Below are 18,303 nucleotides of genomic sequence, written 5' to 3' on the forward strand. Positions count from 1 at the left end.
TTACTATCTTAGACGGTATCGTCATTTACCACCAAGTGAGATTACTGTCTGGTGAGGCCTAACTATTACAGGAATAAAAAACAATCTGCCTTGTTGGCCCAATGGTTACTAAGTTTGATTGCGGATAACGAGATCCTTGGTTCGATTGGTCCTAGTACCTAGGTTCGATGATGATTCAATCCCTTTTAGGTATTGAAATTTTCTGAGAAGAAGAAATTAAATTAATAGTTTATCTGTTATATGAGAGAATTCTGCATGTTAAGTGAGTGGCGCGGTGCGGCGGTGGTCAAAGGCTAACTTGTCGTGGGATGAATGACTTCCATGGAGTAATAGTATATTGTGCAACATGTGCGATAAGTTGTCGACAACATCGCACGGTTTGCAGATACTATTTTTATTACTAATGCGGAGATATATGTGGGCACGAAATCCCAAGTCCCAACAAACGGATGAAAAGTTTTAAAAAAAGAAACAAATATACTTCAAACAATAAATACAAATTAATTAATATTAATTAACAAAATATAATAAATTTATTTGGAACAATCAATGCTTAGAATTAAACAGCTCAATATTAATTAATTATTTTTACTTTCGTTCAAATAAATTGTCACATTTGAACAATTTGAAAACGTCAAATAGTATCTGCAACCCGTGCGATGTTGACAACGTCATTTTGCGTGCGACAAGGATAGTTTGCGTGTGCTCAGTACAATTTGCTCAAATAACAGTTTCATTTACGAAAAACTCACGCGTCATTTTAAAATGCGCAAACAGCTCTTTTTCAACCGCAACAGCGAGTACTAAGATACTACTATCCCGCATGAGTAATAAAAAAAAACATAAAATAAAAAATGGAATTTTTATTTATTTATTTATTAATCTTGCAAGTTTTGCTATTAATATTTATTAATACTTGCAATAAATATTAATAACATACGTAAGTTATTTGAGAGAATATGTCAACTTTCTCACACGTATTTATTTGCCAGTAAAAGTTTATAAGTATTAAATTGAATGAAAAATCTTTTTATATGAAATATTGTGAATTCAGAATAAAATTTTTATGCTCATATAAATGTTTCGTCAATACCTTTATACAAGTATTTCTTATAACAAGTTTTCGAGCGGTTAAATTTTCGTTCTTATAGTTTGGGTAATTGGGTAAGTAAGGTAAGATGGATTCTTTTTAGACAAGGACGCATTTCAAACACTCGTAGGTTTAGTTGTAAGTTTAAGAATATGGTTATCGCCATCATCTCACTACCGTGTAATTCTCATGTAATGTACGCATCAAAAATGCCACTTATGGGCCTACTTGAATAAAGATATTTTTGACTTAGACTTAGCTTAGCTTTTGCTTAGTTTTTTTGCTTAGATTTTGACTTTGTAAACTAGAATCTTAACATTATACATATTACAAGTGAAATATTCTTAAGTAATATACCCTAAAAATATTTTAAACGTGAAAGTTTTTGAGAATTATTTTTTTATAAATAATATGTAGTGGACTACATGTTTACCCTTGACTGCTTCTTCATCTTACCTGGTGGTACTTGACGCCTCTAAGACGGTAGGCGGGTTAACCTATCTTGGAGTGGCGCTGCATAAAACGGCTTATATATAAAATCTGCGTGCGAATAGTATTGAAGAATAATTGCGAAAAGCCATAAATCAAAAGAAGAAGTTTTATTTAATTTTTTTTTATTTTTAGTTCGCAAAACTGATAAGTAATTGAATTATTATCAGCCTTGTGGTTAAATGAATTCGCGATACATTTTCATTTTTGTTTTGGGACTTAAACAGACTCCTTCTGTCATAGGTCATTTCATTATTAATATTTCGTTTCCATTGTCCTCAGGCAAACACCTGGTCTTCACAACAGACCCGGAATCGGTGAAGGATGAATTCGCTTTTGACAACCCTGGCTTTAGACAGGAGGAGAAGCACTGGCAGAACGAAGCGCCAACCCTGCCTCTAGGCGGGAAGCCGCCCGCCCTACACGCAGAGTTCACCAAACCGGAGCAGAGCAAAGATGATTCACATTTACAGGTTTGATTCTTTTTTTAATTTTTGACTAGTCTTCGAAGTTATACTTCTTTTGGCGCGTTAGGGAGAAAGTAAATTTTCATTATGCGCAAACCGTCCCGAAAAACCGACACCCTGAAGTTAGCTATGGTCAACATTTTAGTTTTTCAAAAAAAGGTTCGACAGTGTACACTTTCAATTGTCAAAGTCTGCGGGCTCATTCCGGTTAAATAAATTAAATTCATTGTACAAAAATCTCAAAATTTTAATGTTGTGTGAAACTTGATTGTCCGATAACGATATATAACTAGATAATGCGTTAAAATAAAACTTTCAATGTATTGAATACCTTTTTTCTATTGTTAGTGTCGTTTTCTCTACAAACGTAGAATTAGGCGTAAGATAGAATTTTAGAAAAGATTTTTATCTTGTTACGCCAAAGAAGTATAACTTGACGGCCGATTGGCGCAGTTTGCAGCGACCCTGCTTTCTGAGCCCAAGGCCGTGGGTTCGATTCCCACTACTAGAAAATGTTTGTGTGATGAGCATGAATGTTTTTAGTGGCTGGGTGTTTATACGTATATTCTAAGTATTTATGTATATTATTCATTGAAAAAATCATCTTTCATCAGTCAGTCATCATAGTACCCATAACACAAGCTACGCTTACTTTGGGGCTAGGTGGCGATGTGTGAATTGTCTGAGTAAATTTATTTATTATTTATTTATAAATTCTAACGCGTGGACATAAGTACACACACGTTTTTTATATAAGTAGAAGCGAGGAAAGTGCCAGTAGTTTATTTTTACATTTTTAAATCGTGGTATAACGTTGAACTTTATTTAAGAAGTGCTCTGAGAGTTGATAAAGCTGCGGCAGAAGATAATTTGTAATTATTATTATTATTAAATTCTTTATTGCACACACAAAAACAAAATACAAAGAGAAACACAAAAGATAAAATTAAAAAAAAAAAAAAAAAAGAAGTTTAGATGTGCAAAGGCGGTCTTATCGCTAAAGCTATCTCTCCCAGACAACCTTTGGCGAAAGTAGTTGTTATAAGGAATGGGTTGGTGCGGCAATAAAAATGTATACCTAAATAAAAATATTGCAAACTATACTACATGTTATAAATTCTAATACTACACATATAACTATTTGTTATTCTTTCCCCGGGGATATAATTGTCTCCTGCCCATTCTAGCCGTGCTGAGCTTGCTGAACCTCCTCCTTTTTTGTACGTCGGTTAAAAAATAAAACTGTAATAGCTTTATAGGTTTTGATTACTGAGCTAACCCTGGGACAGTCGACTGGTACAGCCTAATAGGCTATTGTCAACTAATGACTCTTAACGGTATCATGAGACGAAGATTATACACGATTCCTAACACCTTTCATAACACCGTCGTAATTTCCTCGAAACGTTCAGGCATTCCACGCAAAAACCGGCTCGGCGACGCAACCATTCCGATGGCATTCCGACGCAACACGTAGCGAATTGATCTCGGACACGATGGCATTCCGCCTTAATGTCGCTCTGCCACAAATCTCCAGACTAACATAGATGACAACCGTGAAGTAGCTCAAAGTATTATCTTTTCAACCAAATAAATGAATAAATAAATAAATAAATAAATATACTACGACAATACAGACATCGCCATCTAGTCCCAAAGTAAGCAAGTAGCTTGTGTTATGGGTACTACGTTGACTGATACATAAATTCTTATAAAATACAGATAAACACCCAGACACAGAAAAATATTCGTGTTAATCACAGAGACATTTTCCAGTTGTGAACAGTTATTACTACTAGACATTTATGTATTCGACAGACAGACGGACAAGGAAGTCTATTTAAAGGGTTTCTTTCTTCCTATCGCGGTACGGAACCTTGAAAATGAACTAATGTAGATATAATGTTGTACGAACTTGAATGGGACCTATTTTAGCGTTTTTTTTTGTTAATGCGTAATAAAAACCTGACCGCAGTTTCCTTATGTTATCGTGGTAAAGGTCAAACAATATGTGCAATTGTTAATAATATTAAAATGGTAGGTATATTTAAAGTACCTGTGTATCGCAGTGTTAGTCGTCATGTGAGAGGTCTCGGGTTCAGTTGGTTCGGCATGGGAAGCAATTTGAGAGGTAAAATATTCCGTCTTTTCTCTGGTCTGGCGCGGTGGTAGGCTTCGGAAAGGCCAACATTGCGGGACTTTCGCGAGTTGACTTGCAAAACTTTGACACAAACATAGGATGACTCACGATACTTTGTATCCCGGAAACGCACAGGGGTACGGTTTCCGGATGTAATTTTTAAACAGCTCATAGTAATAACAATAATAATAAAGCAAAAAAATAACATCCAAAAAAATGTTTTTTTTTTTTCATAAATTTTTAATAGTGTTGTTTTTATTATAATTAAGCGTTGTTAAGAATTTAAAAAGAAATGAAAATCAATAAATGACAGAAGACAATAGCTTCGCTTAGCAGCAACCGATGTTTAGTAAATTTTGCATAGATATATACAAATGAAGTATTGCTCAGTGTATAGATACATGAATGCTTAGCTAGAGAATGTAATCCTTGACTTTGCCGAACCATTGACCACGATATTTATGATTGATATTAATAAACTGCAATCGTTAAGACTATTTTTATTTTACGTAGAGAGTAAAAATCGTGACTGACAATAACATTAATGAGTGAATATAAACTTATATCTTTAAACGAGCAATTCTTGTATATATATATGTAATTGGAATCACGGAATCGGCTCCAACGATTTTCATGAACTTTAAGTATACATTACGTATTACAGGGGGTTTCGGGGGTGATAAATCGATCTAGCTATGATTCATTTTTAGAAAATGTCATTTTATTCGTGTTCTATCGATAAACATATTTATATAATTGGAATCTCGGAATCGGCTCCAACGATTTTCATGAAATTTGGTATACAGGGAGTTTCGGGGGCGATAAATTGATATAGCTAGGATTCATTTTTAGAAAATGTCATTTTATTCGGGTTCTATCGATAAATATATATATATATAATTGGGATTCGGAATCGGCTTACCTATTCAATAAGAATATGTATGTGTAGCCTTTCGAAATTATATATGTGTTGATATCAATAAGTATTTATATATATTATTCATTAAAATATTCATCAGTCATCTTAGTACCTATGGCACAAGCTACGCTTACTTTGGGGCTAGATCGTCTGTAATTTTCATTTATAGTCGATAAGGCAGGAATGATGTTAATTTTAATTTCTAACCATTATCTTTAGCCGATTTCACTAATATTAACAATTTTGACGATTAATTTAACTAGTATAATAAAAATAATAGTTTAAGAAAAACTAAAAATCACGCTTTTATAACCTAAACTAACCTACTATTTGTAAACTTACTTACCTACACCCTACCCGATCACATCATATCGACCCATTATCGGGCCACTACAGCGGACAGATCTCCTCCCACAATGAGAAGGGTTTAGGTCGTAGTCCACCACGCTGGCCGAGTGCGGACTGGTGGACTCGACACGCGTTCGAGAACATCTTTATGGAGAACTCTTAGTCATGCCGGTTTCCTCACGATGTTTTCCTTCACCGTTGAAGCCAGTGATATTTCCTTCCTTCCTTTTAGCTCCTACCCTACCTACTGCACTGCTAATTAAAAACAACATAAATTACTATATTCATATTGTAGCCAAGTAGTACACAAGTACTTTGAACTAACCTAACTTCTAATATTATGTGAACGCAATAATTTGCAAAAAAATCCTACTCACTAGTTTGAGAACGCAATTGTAAAAAAATAACCTTAAATTTTTGACGTGCGATCACTTAGTCTTATTCACACGGATCCAAAGTTAAGATAGGAGCAACATGATGTCATAAAATTAATTGCGTCGTACCTCAAGGTATTTTGTAATAACAAACACATGAAATCATACTTCATCAACTAATTTGCAAGATAAAATAGGAAGGTACTTAAACTGTAGGCTGTAGCTGACCGCAACATGATTCAGGTTAAAATTATCATCTATATCTATATCTATAACTTTTTTTTTTTTTAATTACTACGACAATACACACATCGCCATCTAGCCCCAAAGTAAGCGTAGCTTATGTTATGGGTACTAAGATGACTAATGAATATATCTATATCTATACTAATATTGTAATAAGGATAGATTTTTTTCTTTGATTGTTTGTCTGTAACCACTAGGCTCCGAAAGTAATGGACCGACTTTAACCATTTCTTCGCCAAAAGAAAGCTAAGCTATCATGAAGTTACATTGGCTATAATATATTTTCAAACAAATTGGAGATCCTTAAGAAAATTGCAATAACGTCATCCATAGCGGCAAAATCTTTCCTACGCAATTCATTACTTGGCGTGCGTTGAGAAAACTATTGATGATAGGTACATAAAAGGCATGTATTTCATAATTACAGCTTTTGTGTTCAAAAATTTTATTAGATTGCCGGTAGAAATAAAAGTGGGTTACATCAGTATCGCTGTTTTAATCATTATTCGAATAAATAGTCTTATCATAAAAGGTACAGCAGTAAAATACTTTTTAATTTATTCCAATCGGCCACTTAATGTAAAAATTATCGCGAGTTTAAAAATATTATGGACTACACCTAAACAAAACTTATTACAAAAGTTCTTTGTAAAAACTACACTATCGTTTTTTTTTTTTTAAAGAATAGACAACTTAAAATATGTTTTAAAAACAATACAAACGCGGATGAACTCGCGGGCAATAGCTAGTCAGATTCTAAATCTTCTATATAGCTAGAGAATTCAGTTTTGAAATAATAAAGTCACCTAATAAGAATTGACATAAATCACTAATGTAAAATCACATTTTAACGTGCATGTGTGTGCGAATGAACGTGTGTGTGTAAATTTCATACTGATGAGATAGAAAGACTACTGGGATTTGACATTAAACACGGTTTTTCCTGTCTTATCAGAGTAATAACAATAATTACGAGATGCATTCATTATTTTATATTGAGGCTAATTCGCTTCAAGTCATTAACATATTAGTCACGGAGGCACTTAAAGGATGTTAATTAAAAACATGGTAATGTTTGCATCGATTTAAAATAAATTAGTGGCGTTTTAAGTTATTTAGGCAAATCACCAAATATGTGGGAGGAGACCCGTGTAGAGAACACGGGTCTCCTCCCGTGGTCCGTTAATAAAAACTACCTATGTCATTGTCCAGCAGTGGACATCTATCTGTTGATAATGACAAGGTAGATTGGAAGCAGCCAGCCTCGCTCTCATCTCCCGCAAGATAGAAAAATGTAAATGTTGATGTTGGAAAAAGCAACTACTGAGTTTCTTGCCGGCTCTTCTCGGTAGAATCTGCTTTCCAAACCGGTGGTAGAGTCACTACAAACATACATACTTAACGTTACAAAAGTGATTTTATTGTGTAATGAGGAATAGGGCTGCATCTTTGATGAGCAGGATTCGCGGCAGCAGCAACAGCCTTTTGCAAACACTAGCTGGAAAGCTAAATAACCCGTTCTGGAGGCACTGGGTGTGTGTATGTACCCAACACACACACGGAGCAAATAGTATTAAAATTTAATTATTTTTTTCATTTTTTTTTTTTAATTCAATAATTATCATTATTCATTGTAATTTTTAATTTAATTTTATTTTTATTTTGTCTTTTTAATTTTATATTTTTGACATGCCATTTGAATAAATTTATACTGTAATTTTGATTTCTAATTCGATATTGTATATTAACTAATACTAATTGTTATTTTAAATGTATTAATATGGGCTTTGCCTGAAATAAAGAGATTATTATTATTATTATTATTATAAAGTATATGTGCTATAAATGAGTGCTAATAAATGAATTTTGAATTTTGATCTTTTTTTAATTTTGATGATGATAATGAATTAAAATTAATTAGAAATAGTAGCCTTCTCACTGTTCGCTTACATGTTTCTAGTTCTTGCTTCTCGCGCACCGTCGGTGATTAAACAGGTGCCTCATATGATTTATGACCAATATTTAGCATAGTTACTTCTAGATTCTGTATCTCTATTGTCTCTACCCGGGGAAAGGATACAAATTTATCTTCTCCCTCAGCGTTATCAACTCTCAGAGCACTGGGGCACAAAAGGAAATAATATCCAAATAATATGTGTGACATAATAAACGGGGGTAAACTTCTCCTTCTTCTGTCCCTGGCCTGGTCTCTGCACTTGGTCGGCCGGAACCTTCCGTTGTAACTTGTAAGTAGTGCCACCGGTACGGCTCCCGCTAGGTCACTCCAGCCAGCCAAACTAACTCCAGAAGCGTAGCAGGCCGCCCTGGTCGCCAAGTGCTTCAGGGAGTGATGCTGGGGAGCCAAGGTATGCTGCGCGTTGCTACTCCTCTACATCGGAGCAATACGTGTGTCGGTGTTTCATCTGCCTCCATGTTCTGCACGGAGTACTGTCGGTTATACCTAAGATGGAAAGGTGTTTGTTTTGTTGGCAATGCCCTGTTATCAAACTTCTCCTATTCTGTGTTCCCGTGTTTTAGTTTAGCAGGTGGACCCGTTAATTATATCCCTCGTCAGAGGATATAATCGGGGATATAATTTTTTCTCCTGTCAAGGCTATAGTACTTCCCCGGACGAGCTTTGACACTGAACGCTCTACTCTACTAATAAAAAATAAATAAATAATTAAATATTAATTTATTACGACAATACACACATCGCCATCTAGCACCAAAGTAAGCGTAGCATGTGTTATGGGTACTAAGGTAACTGATGTATAATTTTTTTATAATAATACTTAATATTTCGATAAACCCAGACACTGAAAAACATTCACGTTCATCACACAAACATTTTCCTGTTGTTGGAATCGAACTCATGGCCTTGGACTCAGCAAGCAAGGTCTCTGCCCACTGCGCCAATCAATCGGCCGGCAAAGCTCTGCTACTAATTTATTTTTTATTGTTTACTTTTTTTTTTCATAATGGGTAAAAGTTTATATCTTTGGTTTCCAGAGAGCACGAATCCGGCGAGTGAAGCTATGGGCTCGCGATTTTACTGGCTTGGGTCTGACGTGTGGAGGAGGCGCTCGAGATGGAGTCAGCGTCCACTCCGTGCTCAGGAGTGGACCGGCCGCTGCTGCTAAACTTCAACCAGGTAATATTTACCACCAGCGATATGGCTTTGGTCCCTCCAATGAGTGGAGACCAATTTGAGTCCACACGAATTTTCTCCTGTTTCTTTTTGTTCATTCAAAAAAACGTTCTTTATTTCTGTGGTTCCGAAATAAACACTTTTTTCTTTTTTTCTATTTCTTTTGATCCAGCATGGTAGGGACACTACAGGCGTTTCATCAACTTTTTTTATTACATTACAAGTTACGCCTTCACTGCAATCCCACCCAAGTTTTGATGCAGTCTAAGATGGTGACGCGCCATAAACACATAACCCTGATCGGTGTCTACGCGACGTCGTACCGGAACGCTAAATCGCTTAGCAGCACGTCTTGGTCGAAGCCTCCAACCAGACCAGAAAATCCGTTCATTCTTATATTGCTATCTGGCTCTAACGCATGATAGCGTCCCTGTCACTCACCAGAGCCTGTGAAGCGCGAACCATAGAGTATAAATTGTAGACAAAATCCCTCCAAAACTTGACTTTATTGCCACATAAAGTTAGAAAAGTAGTGTATTAAACTCAAGGTTAAAGCTACCTTCGTCAGATTCGATTGATCAGTATCCTAGGTGCAACACCCTCGCTACGCTCGGGAATTAATCTGGAATCCTTCGTTTGCTACGGATTTCTCCCGGCGCCCGTAACGTAAGACATTGTTGCTTTAATCCCTTATTGAACAATCTAGTATTATCTATCTTTCCTAGAAGATAATAAGGTTGTCGAAGATAATAATAAAAAGTTGTAGTTCTCAATCCAAACTAGTGGTATCTTTCTAATTCACCATATCAACCCATTACCGACCAACTACAGTGTGGTCTCCACCCACAATGAAAAGGGGTTAAGGCCGTATTCCACCACGCTGGCCCAATGTCGATTGGTGAACTCCACACACCTTTGAGAACATTATGGAGAACTCTCAGGCATGTTTCCTCACGATGTTTTCCTTTACCGTTGAAGATATTTTTGTTGCTTAAAAAAAAGTTTGAAGCAATTTAAGTCTTTCTAATTACAGGTGACAAAATCAAAAGCATAAAGATCGAATTCAACGGCACTCCATTAGAAGACGCGGTGGCTATACTGTCGCTTGCTTCTCCTTACCCCGTGGAGTTAGAGGTGGTGGAAGGCGGGCGGGTGAGCGGCGAGGGGTGGGGGGTGCACCACCCACTGATGAAGAGGGCAGGTTCCACTGGCGATGTTAGCACGGTGAGCATACAGTTTTCTTTCGTTCCTTCATCAACAGCATATTACAGTACTCTTAGTATAAACATTTATGGCCATTTTCACAAAATATAAATATAATAAATATAAATATACTACGACAATACACACATCGCCATCTAGTCCCAAAGTAAGCGTAGCTTGTGTTATGGGTACTAAGATGACTGATGAATATTTTTATGAATAAAATACTTATAATATACAGATAAACACCCAGACACTGAAAAACATTCATGTTCATCACACAAACATTTTCCAGTTGTAAGAATCGATCCCACGGCCATGGACTCAGAAAGCAGGGTCGCTGCCCACTGCGCCAGTCGCCAGTCGGCCGCATATATAACATTAATGATTATTTTGAAATAAAATTTGACTAATAAATAGACATTTCTAAATTTGACATTTTTGAGTTGACCAAGAAGTTGACATCTACCTAATTTTACTATTAAAACTGTAACTAAATGGATTAATCTTAAATACAAATAAATTGCCTAATTAAATAGATTTGCATACTTCAAAAAATTTTGCACGCCTTTATGGCAAAACATGTTTGGAACAATTTTATTTGTTATCTATTTACCATATATCATGTAACCCATGTTTAATGCAAATAAATGAAATTATTATTATTATTAAAACCTGAGCATGGCCTAAATCGAATGCCTGATGATTTAGGCAATGTCTATAGAAAAAAACGTTTCACCAACTCTTAGGTCATAACTATTGGTAGACGGTTGATGAATGCTTACGATTCTCTTTAGATAGGCGTTACTCATGTAGCCATTATTCTTCATTAGTGAAAACAGGCAAGTCGCTCACAAACGAGGCATCGTTTTCGAGGATTTAAAGTCAAAAGTCAAAGTCAAAAATATCTTTATTCAAGTAGGCCCATAGGTTGCACTTTTGATGCGTACATAAGAATTACACGGTAATGAGATGATGGCGATAACCACATTCGTAAACTTAAAACTAAAGCTACGAGGGTTCCAAACGCGTCCTGGTCTAAGAAGAAGCCCACAACAAACTTAGCCGGGAACTTTATGTGAACTTCTTCAAAGCTCAAATTTGCCGCCAATGCAGAATATTTGTAAAATACAAAATGAGAAGTACGGAATTTCACAGATACACAACCAACCACACACACACACACACACACACACACACACACACACACACACACACACACACACACACACACACACAAACATCACACAAACATCACACAAACATCACACACACGCACGCATGCACGTCATACTTTAAACCCCCGTCGTTTTTGCGTCGAGGGTTAAAAAATAAGAAAAATCAAAACACCCGAACTCCCGCTAGTGATACTTGCATATCTACTTAGAATATTTTACATGAAATTTAAAATGGCGGCCACTCCCATAACGACTTACATAATATATTGTATTCAGACTTCCCATCACGACCACCAGAACTGTGCGTCTGCGATGAATAATACAAAAGACACCATAAAGTAGTGGTGCCAGCTTTCTGGTTAAAGTCAGGATATGTCCTGTTTCCCAGAATACGGAATGGGTATTTCTAAGTACGATTTAGTCGTTCGGTTCTAACTAGGATTAGCAGACTTATGACGCACAAACTACGGGGTGTTATAAGTTTGACGCGTCTGTGTGTGTGTGTGTGTGTGTGTGTGTGTGTGTATCTGGCGTCGTATTTTCTGAACGTATGAACCCATTTTGATTTGTTTTCTTGTTTTTAAAGTGTTTTTTTTTATAGTATACTTGTGAGGGATCGCTAGGTAATTTTTAAAAGACATTTAAAACTAAATCACAGATTCGACTTAGCTACGATGTTAGTACGTAAATTGTAGGGTTATATCTCCATGATATAAAAGAAAAAAAAAAACGTGAACGAAATTTTAATTTGACATCCTTACCCATAAATCAAAGCAAAAGTATGCATAACTTTATACTTATCATCTTCCATACAAATTAAACATTACTCATAACCGCCTGCCAATTTTGATTGACCCCTGAATGCCAAAAGCGTGTTATAAAAATGGGCATCTATTAAAAATGGTTAATAACATAGATTGGACGAATAAAGTTGTAAGAATGAAAACAATGCGCTGTATTTCGAGTTCTGTTATAACAATGCAAGGATGTTTCTCGTCTGACAATAATATTTAGATATGTTATTATTGAATAGTTTGTCTTGTTTGGAATACAATCATGTCGCCTACGCTGTGGAATGTTGTATAGCTATTGTTTTACGTCCGACTGAAGAAAGTCCTAAGTGACATAATAGATACACACTAATCAACAAACACTCGTTACTGATAATTTAAAATTTTATTATAAGGGAATAAAGGCTAGGTTAGCTTGCTATATTCATAAGTAAAGCTAACTAATTGCTTCATACATTAAATTGTCACCCTCCACGTTACTGCAATAAAAGTTCGCATAGTACAAGTGTTCCCGCAACTTTCAACTCAATCACGCTATTCTTATATTAAATCTTGTTTCAAGACGTTTACACAAACTTTGGGTTATAGCTATAGTTATGGAACATAAAATGTAATTGTTTTTAGTAATAGCTTAGTAATACTATATTACAATATTTACCTGTTTGTGTATTATCAGCCATCACGACCACACTATATATAGTCTGTATTAGTAGTAATCTGTATTATATAGATTCGCTTCTACGTTGCGACACTATTGTAACGGTCTCATATATTACGGTTACATAAAGCCTATTTTACATAGTTATCCATATTTAATTTTACATTTTTATTCAAGTTCATCTCAAAATAATCAAATATGTAAATCTAATCACGTCCATTCCTATATTTTGATACCCATTTTATTTTCCTGTTTTTACTTTCGTAAACTTGATTTTAAAACTATATTTGATTTTTTTTTCAGCTGGAAAAAGAAGGGAAACTCCTACATCCCCCGAGATCGCCCAATACATCGCAATCAAACAATTCTACACTTGAAACAAAACATGGAAAGGTAGGCATAAAGAAGATTATCACTGAAAAGATAATAACTACCACCTTAGAGAGAAATAAGAAAGAGAAAAAAGAACCACCAACAACGTTAGAGAGAGAAAATGAGAAGAATTTGAAGCTTGCAAATAAAAGACACTCAGAAATTCCACCAGCTTCAAATAAACCTGATAGAAATAAGAGCAGAAACTCTACTGGCAGCGACATTCAAATAATACAACCGGAGAATGGCATAGGACATAATATAGACCACGCTGAAGTACAGAAGAGGGAATACGACCCAAAACGAGGTATGAAATTTGGTATAAGAGTACTTCCGCCAAATGTTCCTGATGATGGAGTGTTAAAACAAAAGAGCGTTGAGAACGGCGCCGTTGTACTAGAAAAAAAAGCAGTCGATGAACCAGACAAACCTGAGCCACAAAGGCCTGCTCCGACAACTCACGTTAAACTTGAAAGTGAGACGGAACAAAAGAAACCAGTAGTTGCGAAGCGAAGGGAAAAAATGGCACCACCTATACCAAATGCAAGAGTAAAGACGAATGAATCTGATACAAATATCAGCCACGAAACGTCGAAAATATCTGATACATCGCTATCGTCATCATTTTCTAGAACTGATCTAAATTCCAGTGGAATCAAACGTGACGAGAATGGTATCCCTCAAGAGTTACCTCAACATATGTTCGATGCGGCAAAGGCAGCAAGGAGTAATAGAAAAAGTTCCGCAGATTTGATACAAGAGAAAGATAAAGTAGAATATAAAAAAGAAGAAGCTCCCAAACCTACAAAGAAATCCAAAGGCAAAGCACCATCACCTCCAGAGGTAGAGAAAAACAAAAGCGATGATAGCATATTAGAGCAAATGAATAATTTGCATGATTTCTTAAAGAATGAAAAGTATCACTCTAGTCTCTTACATGACACATCCTCAACATCCACTAAATCTATGAACTCTTACAATACTTCAACTCCAAAAGTGAATAAAGCAAAATCTCGCATCGAAGAATCTATTAACTTTAGTCAAGATGACATCGACGATATTGTTTCAAAGCCATTCAAGCGAGAAAGTGACTCACTCAATAATTTCTTTGAGGATTCTAAATCCAATCTCTCATCTAATCAAGATGTACATTCAGTGGTTTCATTAAACAACAGTGATAAAAGTGATAACAGATCTACCACTATTGAATTAAATAATAGTGACATCACTATCCATAGTTCTCCATTGAATGAGACTGTGCGTTCCGCTTCAGATGATACATCCTTAGATGAAAATGAGCGCAAAGCAGCTTCCCTTGGCGATTTATCGAGATTTGAATTAAGAGCTAAAACGAGTAAACCATCAACAGGTACTTTAGAAAGAGCACAGAGTTTAGATATATGCGCAGATGATGGCGAAATACAAGAAAGTACACTTTCGCCGAAAAAGAGAAAAGCTATGTCAGTAGTAGAGACTACATTCTTCGATTCTGGTTCAGATGATGTGCTACTAGATAATGACTCAGACAGAGGTATTGTTATTAAGCATAAGGAACCTCGACTTAGCTTAAATGTAGCGAAAACGTCTGCCATTGAAGGACTAAACACATTCCAAAGAAATCGTTTAAAGAAGGGTTCCGAATTTGGCACTTTGGAAGACGCTATAGTTAAAGGATCTAATAGTTCTATGGAATCGGGAAAACATGATTCACAAGAAATAATTTACAAGAAAGTGCAGACAAATTACGACTCTCCACAAGAAAGTGAACAGCATGAAACTTCCGATCATTTAGCGCGAAGAATTATGGATGAAAATCTAAAAGTCCATATGAAACTTGTATCTGAATTTGCTAAATCTACTTCAGATGGTAGTAATACCAGTTCACTCGATAGTAGTCAAGAAACTAATACTGTTACGGAAGCTAAGACTACACCTGTAAAGTATGAAGAGAAACTTACTATGACTTACGACACCAACATTCCGGACGATATGAAAGTGTCGCGTAGTTCGTATGTTAATAGTTTAGAAAGACCTAAATCCGAAATGATGAAAAAGCTTTTAGCTAAGAATCCAATTTTCAATGTTCACATTGACCAACAAACGCAAAAGCAAGAACCATCATCATCATCAAGCAAAGAAATGCCCGCAATGACTGATTCTTTTAAATCAGCCAACCAAGTTCATCAACCAGATATTGTAAACTTTGATTTGAAAACATCGTCTTCAACAACGGCAGCAAAAGCGAAAGACTATGATGAATTTGTTAGTAATATAAGAGTGGGTTCAAATAATAATAGTTTGAAATTTAATAAAAAACCGCTAGAATCGAACGAATGGCCAGATACTAAAAATAGGCAAGAAATCCAAAGTAGCAATATTGTTACAATTTCAACTGATGAAAAGAATTTACCGTCAGACGGAAAACGTAATTCATACACAAAGTCTATAGAGATAGGTGAAGCAAGTTTAAGATTAATACCAGATTTGGTCGAAGGAACAAAAAGTCGAACCGAAGGAAAAGAAACAAGAACCCTGTACATGGAACCGGCAAATGTTTCACTTACGATGAAGCAAGAGCCCGTGCAAAAAACTGTAACAGTTAATGTTACAGAGGATGAATATGGAAATAAAGTAGTTACTCAAAATGTAGAAAAAATATCAACGAGATACATCACAAATAAAATGGAGGCCCCGCTACAAGTGGAACAAGTAACTTTCGGAGTCATGAAAGGTGGAGGTGATATAAATGAGTTAGAATTAGAAGAAGGTACCAACGTAAAAGATATAGACAGAAAAGTGCTCGAAGAAATAAAGAGACAAAATCCTGGCATACATTTTACAACAACAGAACCGTCCTACACAAAAACTGAAACTATAATTTTAAACACAACAGAAATGAATGAAGGACAAGCGAAAGCGTTGATGGAGAAACTTCAGAGCGATTCAAGTTTTATGGCACAAAAGTCGACCGAGGAACTATCTCGTATGGGCATACGGGTCATCCAAGATCTAGAAGATAATGCTAGCACAAACCAGGACGTAGTTGAAGTAACAAAAACAAGATACTCCATCAATCCTTCGAAAATATCGAGTGATAACCAATTTTGTACAATAGAATCTAAAGAGGACTTACAAAAGGATCACATAACCGAGATTCAAGTGGTAACACCGAGAACGGAAAAACTCGAACAGCAGAAGTCTGACTTAAGTAAAGACAAAGTATCTAGCAGACAGCGAACGCCACCGTCAGTACGACAATACGAGGAACCTCTGTTAACATACGAGCTAGATATCGAACTGCTGAACGATTTTATTTCCAACGAGAGATACCACTCAGCGAGACACCAAGCCGAAATTAGAAAACGAACGAGTCAAAGCACAAACGAACCAAAGAAACGACATTCAGATTTCGATTTACCTAGAAACAGTCATATTAAATTTCGCACAGCAACTTACGAATCTCCAAAAGGAACTATCGTCACGAGCACTGATTTAGAGAACAGGCGACTTTCGCAACTTGACCAAATGCAATTGAGGGCAACGGGTGATCAATCTGTCTCCAACTTAAAACCGGTCATTTCGGCTAAGCCTTCAAACATTCCTGTCAAATTGACAGAAAAGAAACCTTTTACGGGTTTCGTCTCGTCGAAAATTCCGGTGTTCGCGACACAGAAATCGCAAAGTCAAGAGAATCTTTCAGATAAAACGTTTTCGTTACCTCGGTCACCCCCTCCAACGTTGAGCGGTAGTTCTGGCAACATATCCATTACTTCTATTAAAAGTAGTTCTAGAAGCCCCAGCGGTGGTAGATTATAATTTATTCTTACTTATGTAAAAGCAAGCCGATGAAAAGTGATACAAGAATATTTGACCTGTTGTTACTTAGCGGAGATGTGAGAGAGCAGGATACTAATCATACCTTGAAGAAAAAGGACAGAGATTATGAGGGTTACCTCATAAATAAGTATGCGATGATGGGTCTGAATTTATATGTTTCGTTTTTCATTGCCGGTTCTTTAAATGCTATATAGTTATAATTCTGAAGGATTCTGAAATAAAATGTTATTGGCGTAAAATAATTAAGTCATACTGTAATATTAGTTCTAAACATTTGAGATTTTTTATTAAATAAATGACGTAAGTGCCAGAAAATAAATATAATGTTTGTTGATGTACTTAATAATTTGTTCGAAAATGGAACGAAAATAATGTGCCTTATAAATTATAAAATTCTTACATAAATAAAATTAAATATAAATATAAAATAACTGTTTCTAGGGTTGTGAAACAATGGATTTTTTATTTATGGTAGCTCATGGGTCACAATTCGATTTATATAAAAATAATTAATATAGTAACCATTACAAATAAAAAAAAAGTCATTTATGCACATCCTGTATTTGTTTCTTACCAACATTCCGTCCGATAAGTATTACCATGTAACATAATATAGTATTTTTAATATAGTTTTACAAAAATATAATACATAAATTAACAAGCAGCAGTTACTTAAGTGTAAAATATTTATTTAATCCAAAACTTTTTTTTTATAAGATCAAAAGAAAGTAGATTAGTCGTAGAGTCTTCCATTTTTGTTTTAAGTTGGCATTGTCTTTATATAATGCAGCTAAATTAAATGGATACCATGTATTTAAAGGAAATAAGATATCAACTAAATGTTGGCGGTTAATTATGATACTTAATTGTTTTCTTTTTAATACAAAATAATCTTTTTTCGATGTTTATATTTAATTCGATAAATAATGAAATTTAATTATAAGTTTTCAAATGTCGTATGAACGACTCAATGTTTTTTTCTAAGACTAAAGGAAAAATATAGACGATAAATGGATTGTCAGAATTTCAATCAGATTTCA

At 35.3% G+C, this 18,303-nt stretch overlaps 1 protein-coding gene across 1 annotated transcript in view; it reads left to right on the forward strand.

The window, feature by feature from the left end:
• The window catches only part of LOC120634794, a 70,004-nt gene extending 52,322 nt beyond the window's left edge, over window positions 1-17,682 (forward strand). The window contains exons 2-5 of the mRNA XM_039905598.1: window positions 1,862-2,052; window positions 9,086-9,227; window positions 10,258-10,448; window positions 13,358-17,682. Of these exons, the coding sequence (XP_039761532.1) occupies window positions 1,862-2,052; window positions 9,086-9,227; window positions 10,258-10,448; window positions 13,358-17,242 (4,409 nt within the window). The 3' untranslated portion in view covers window positions 17,243-17,682. The remainder of the gene's footprint in view (window positions 1-1,861; window positions 2,053-9,085; window positions 9,228-10,257; window positions 10,449-13,357) is intronic.
• The last annotated feature ends 621 nt before the right edge of the window (window positions 17,683-18,303 follow it).

Source organism: Pararge aegeria, chromosome 25, assembly GCF_905163445.1.
Source record: "Pararge aegeria chromosome 25, ilParAegt1.1, whole genome shotgun sequence".
NCBI lineage: Eukaryota > Metazoa > Arthropoda > Insecta > Lepidoptera > Nymphalidae > Pararge > Pararge aegeria.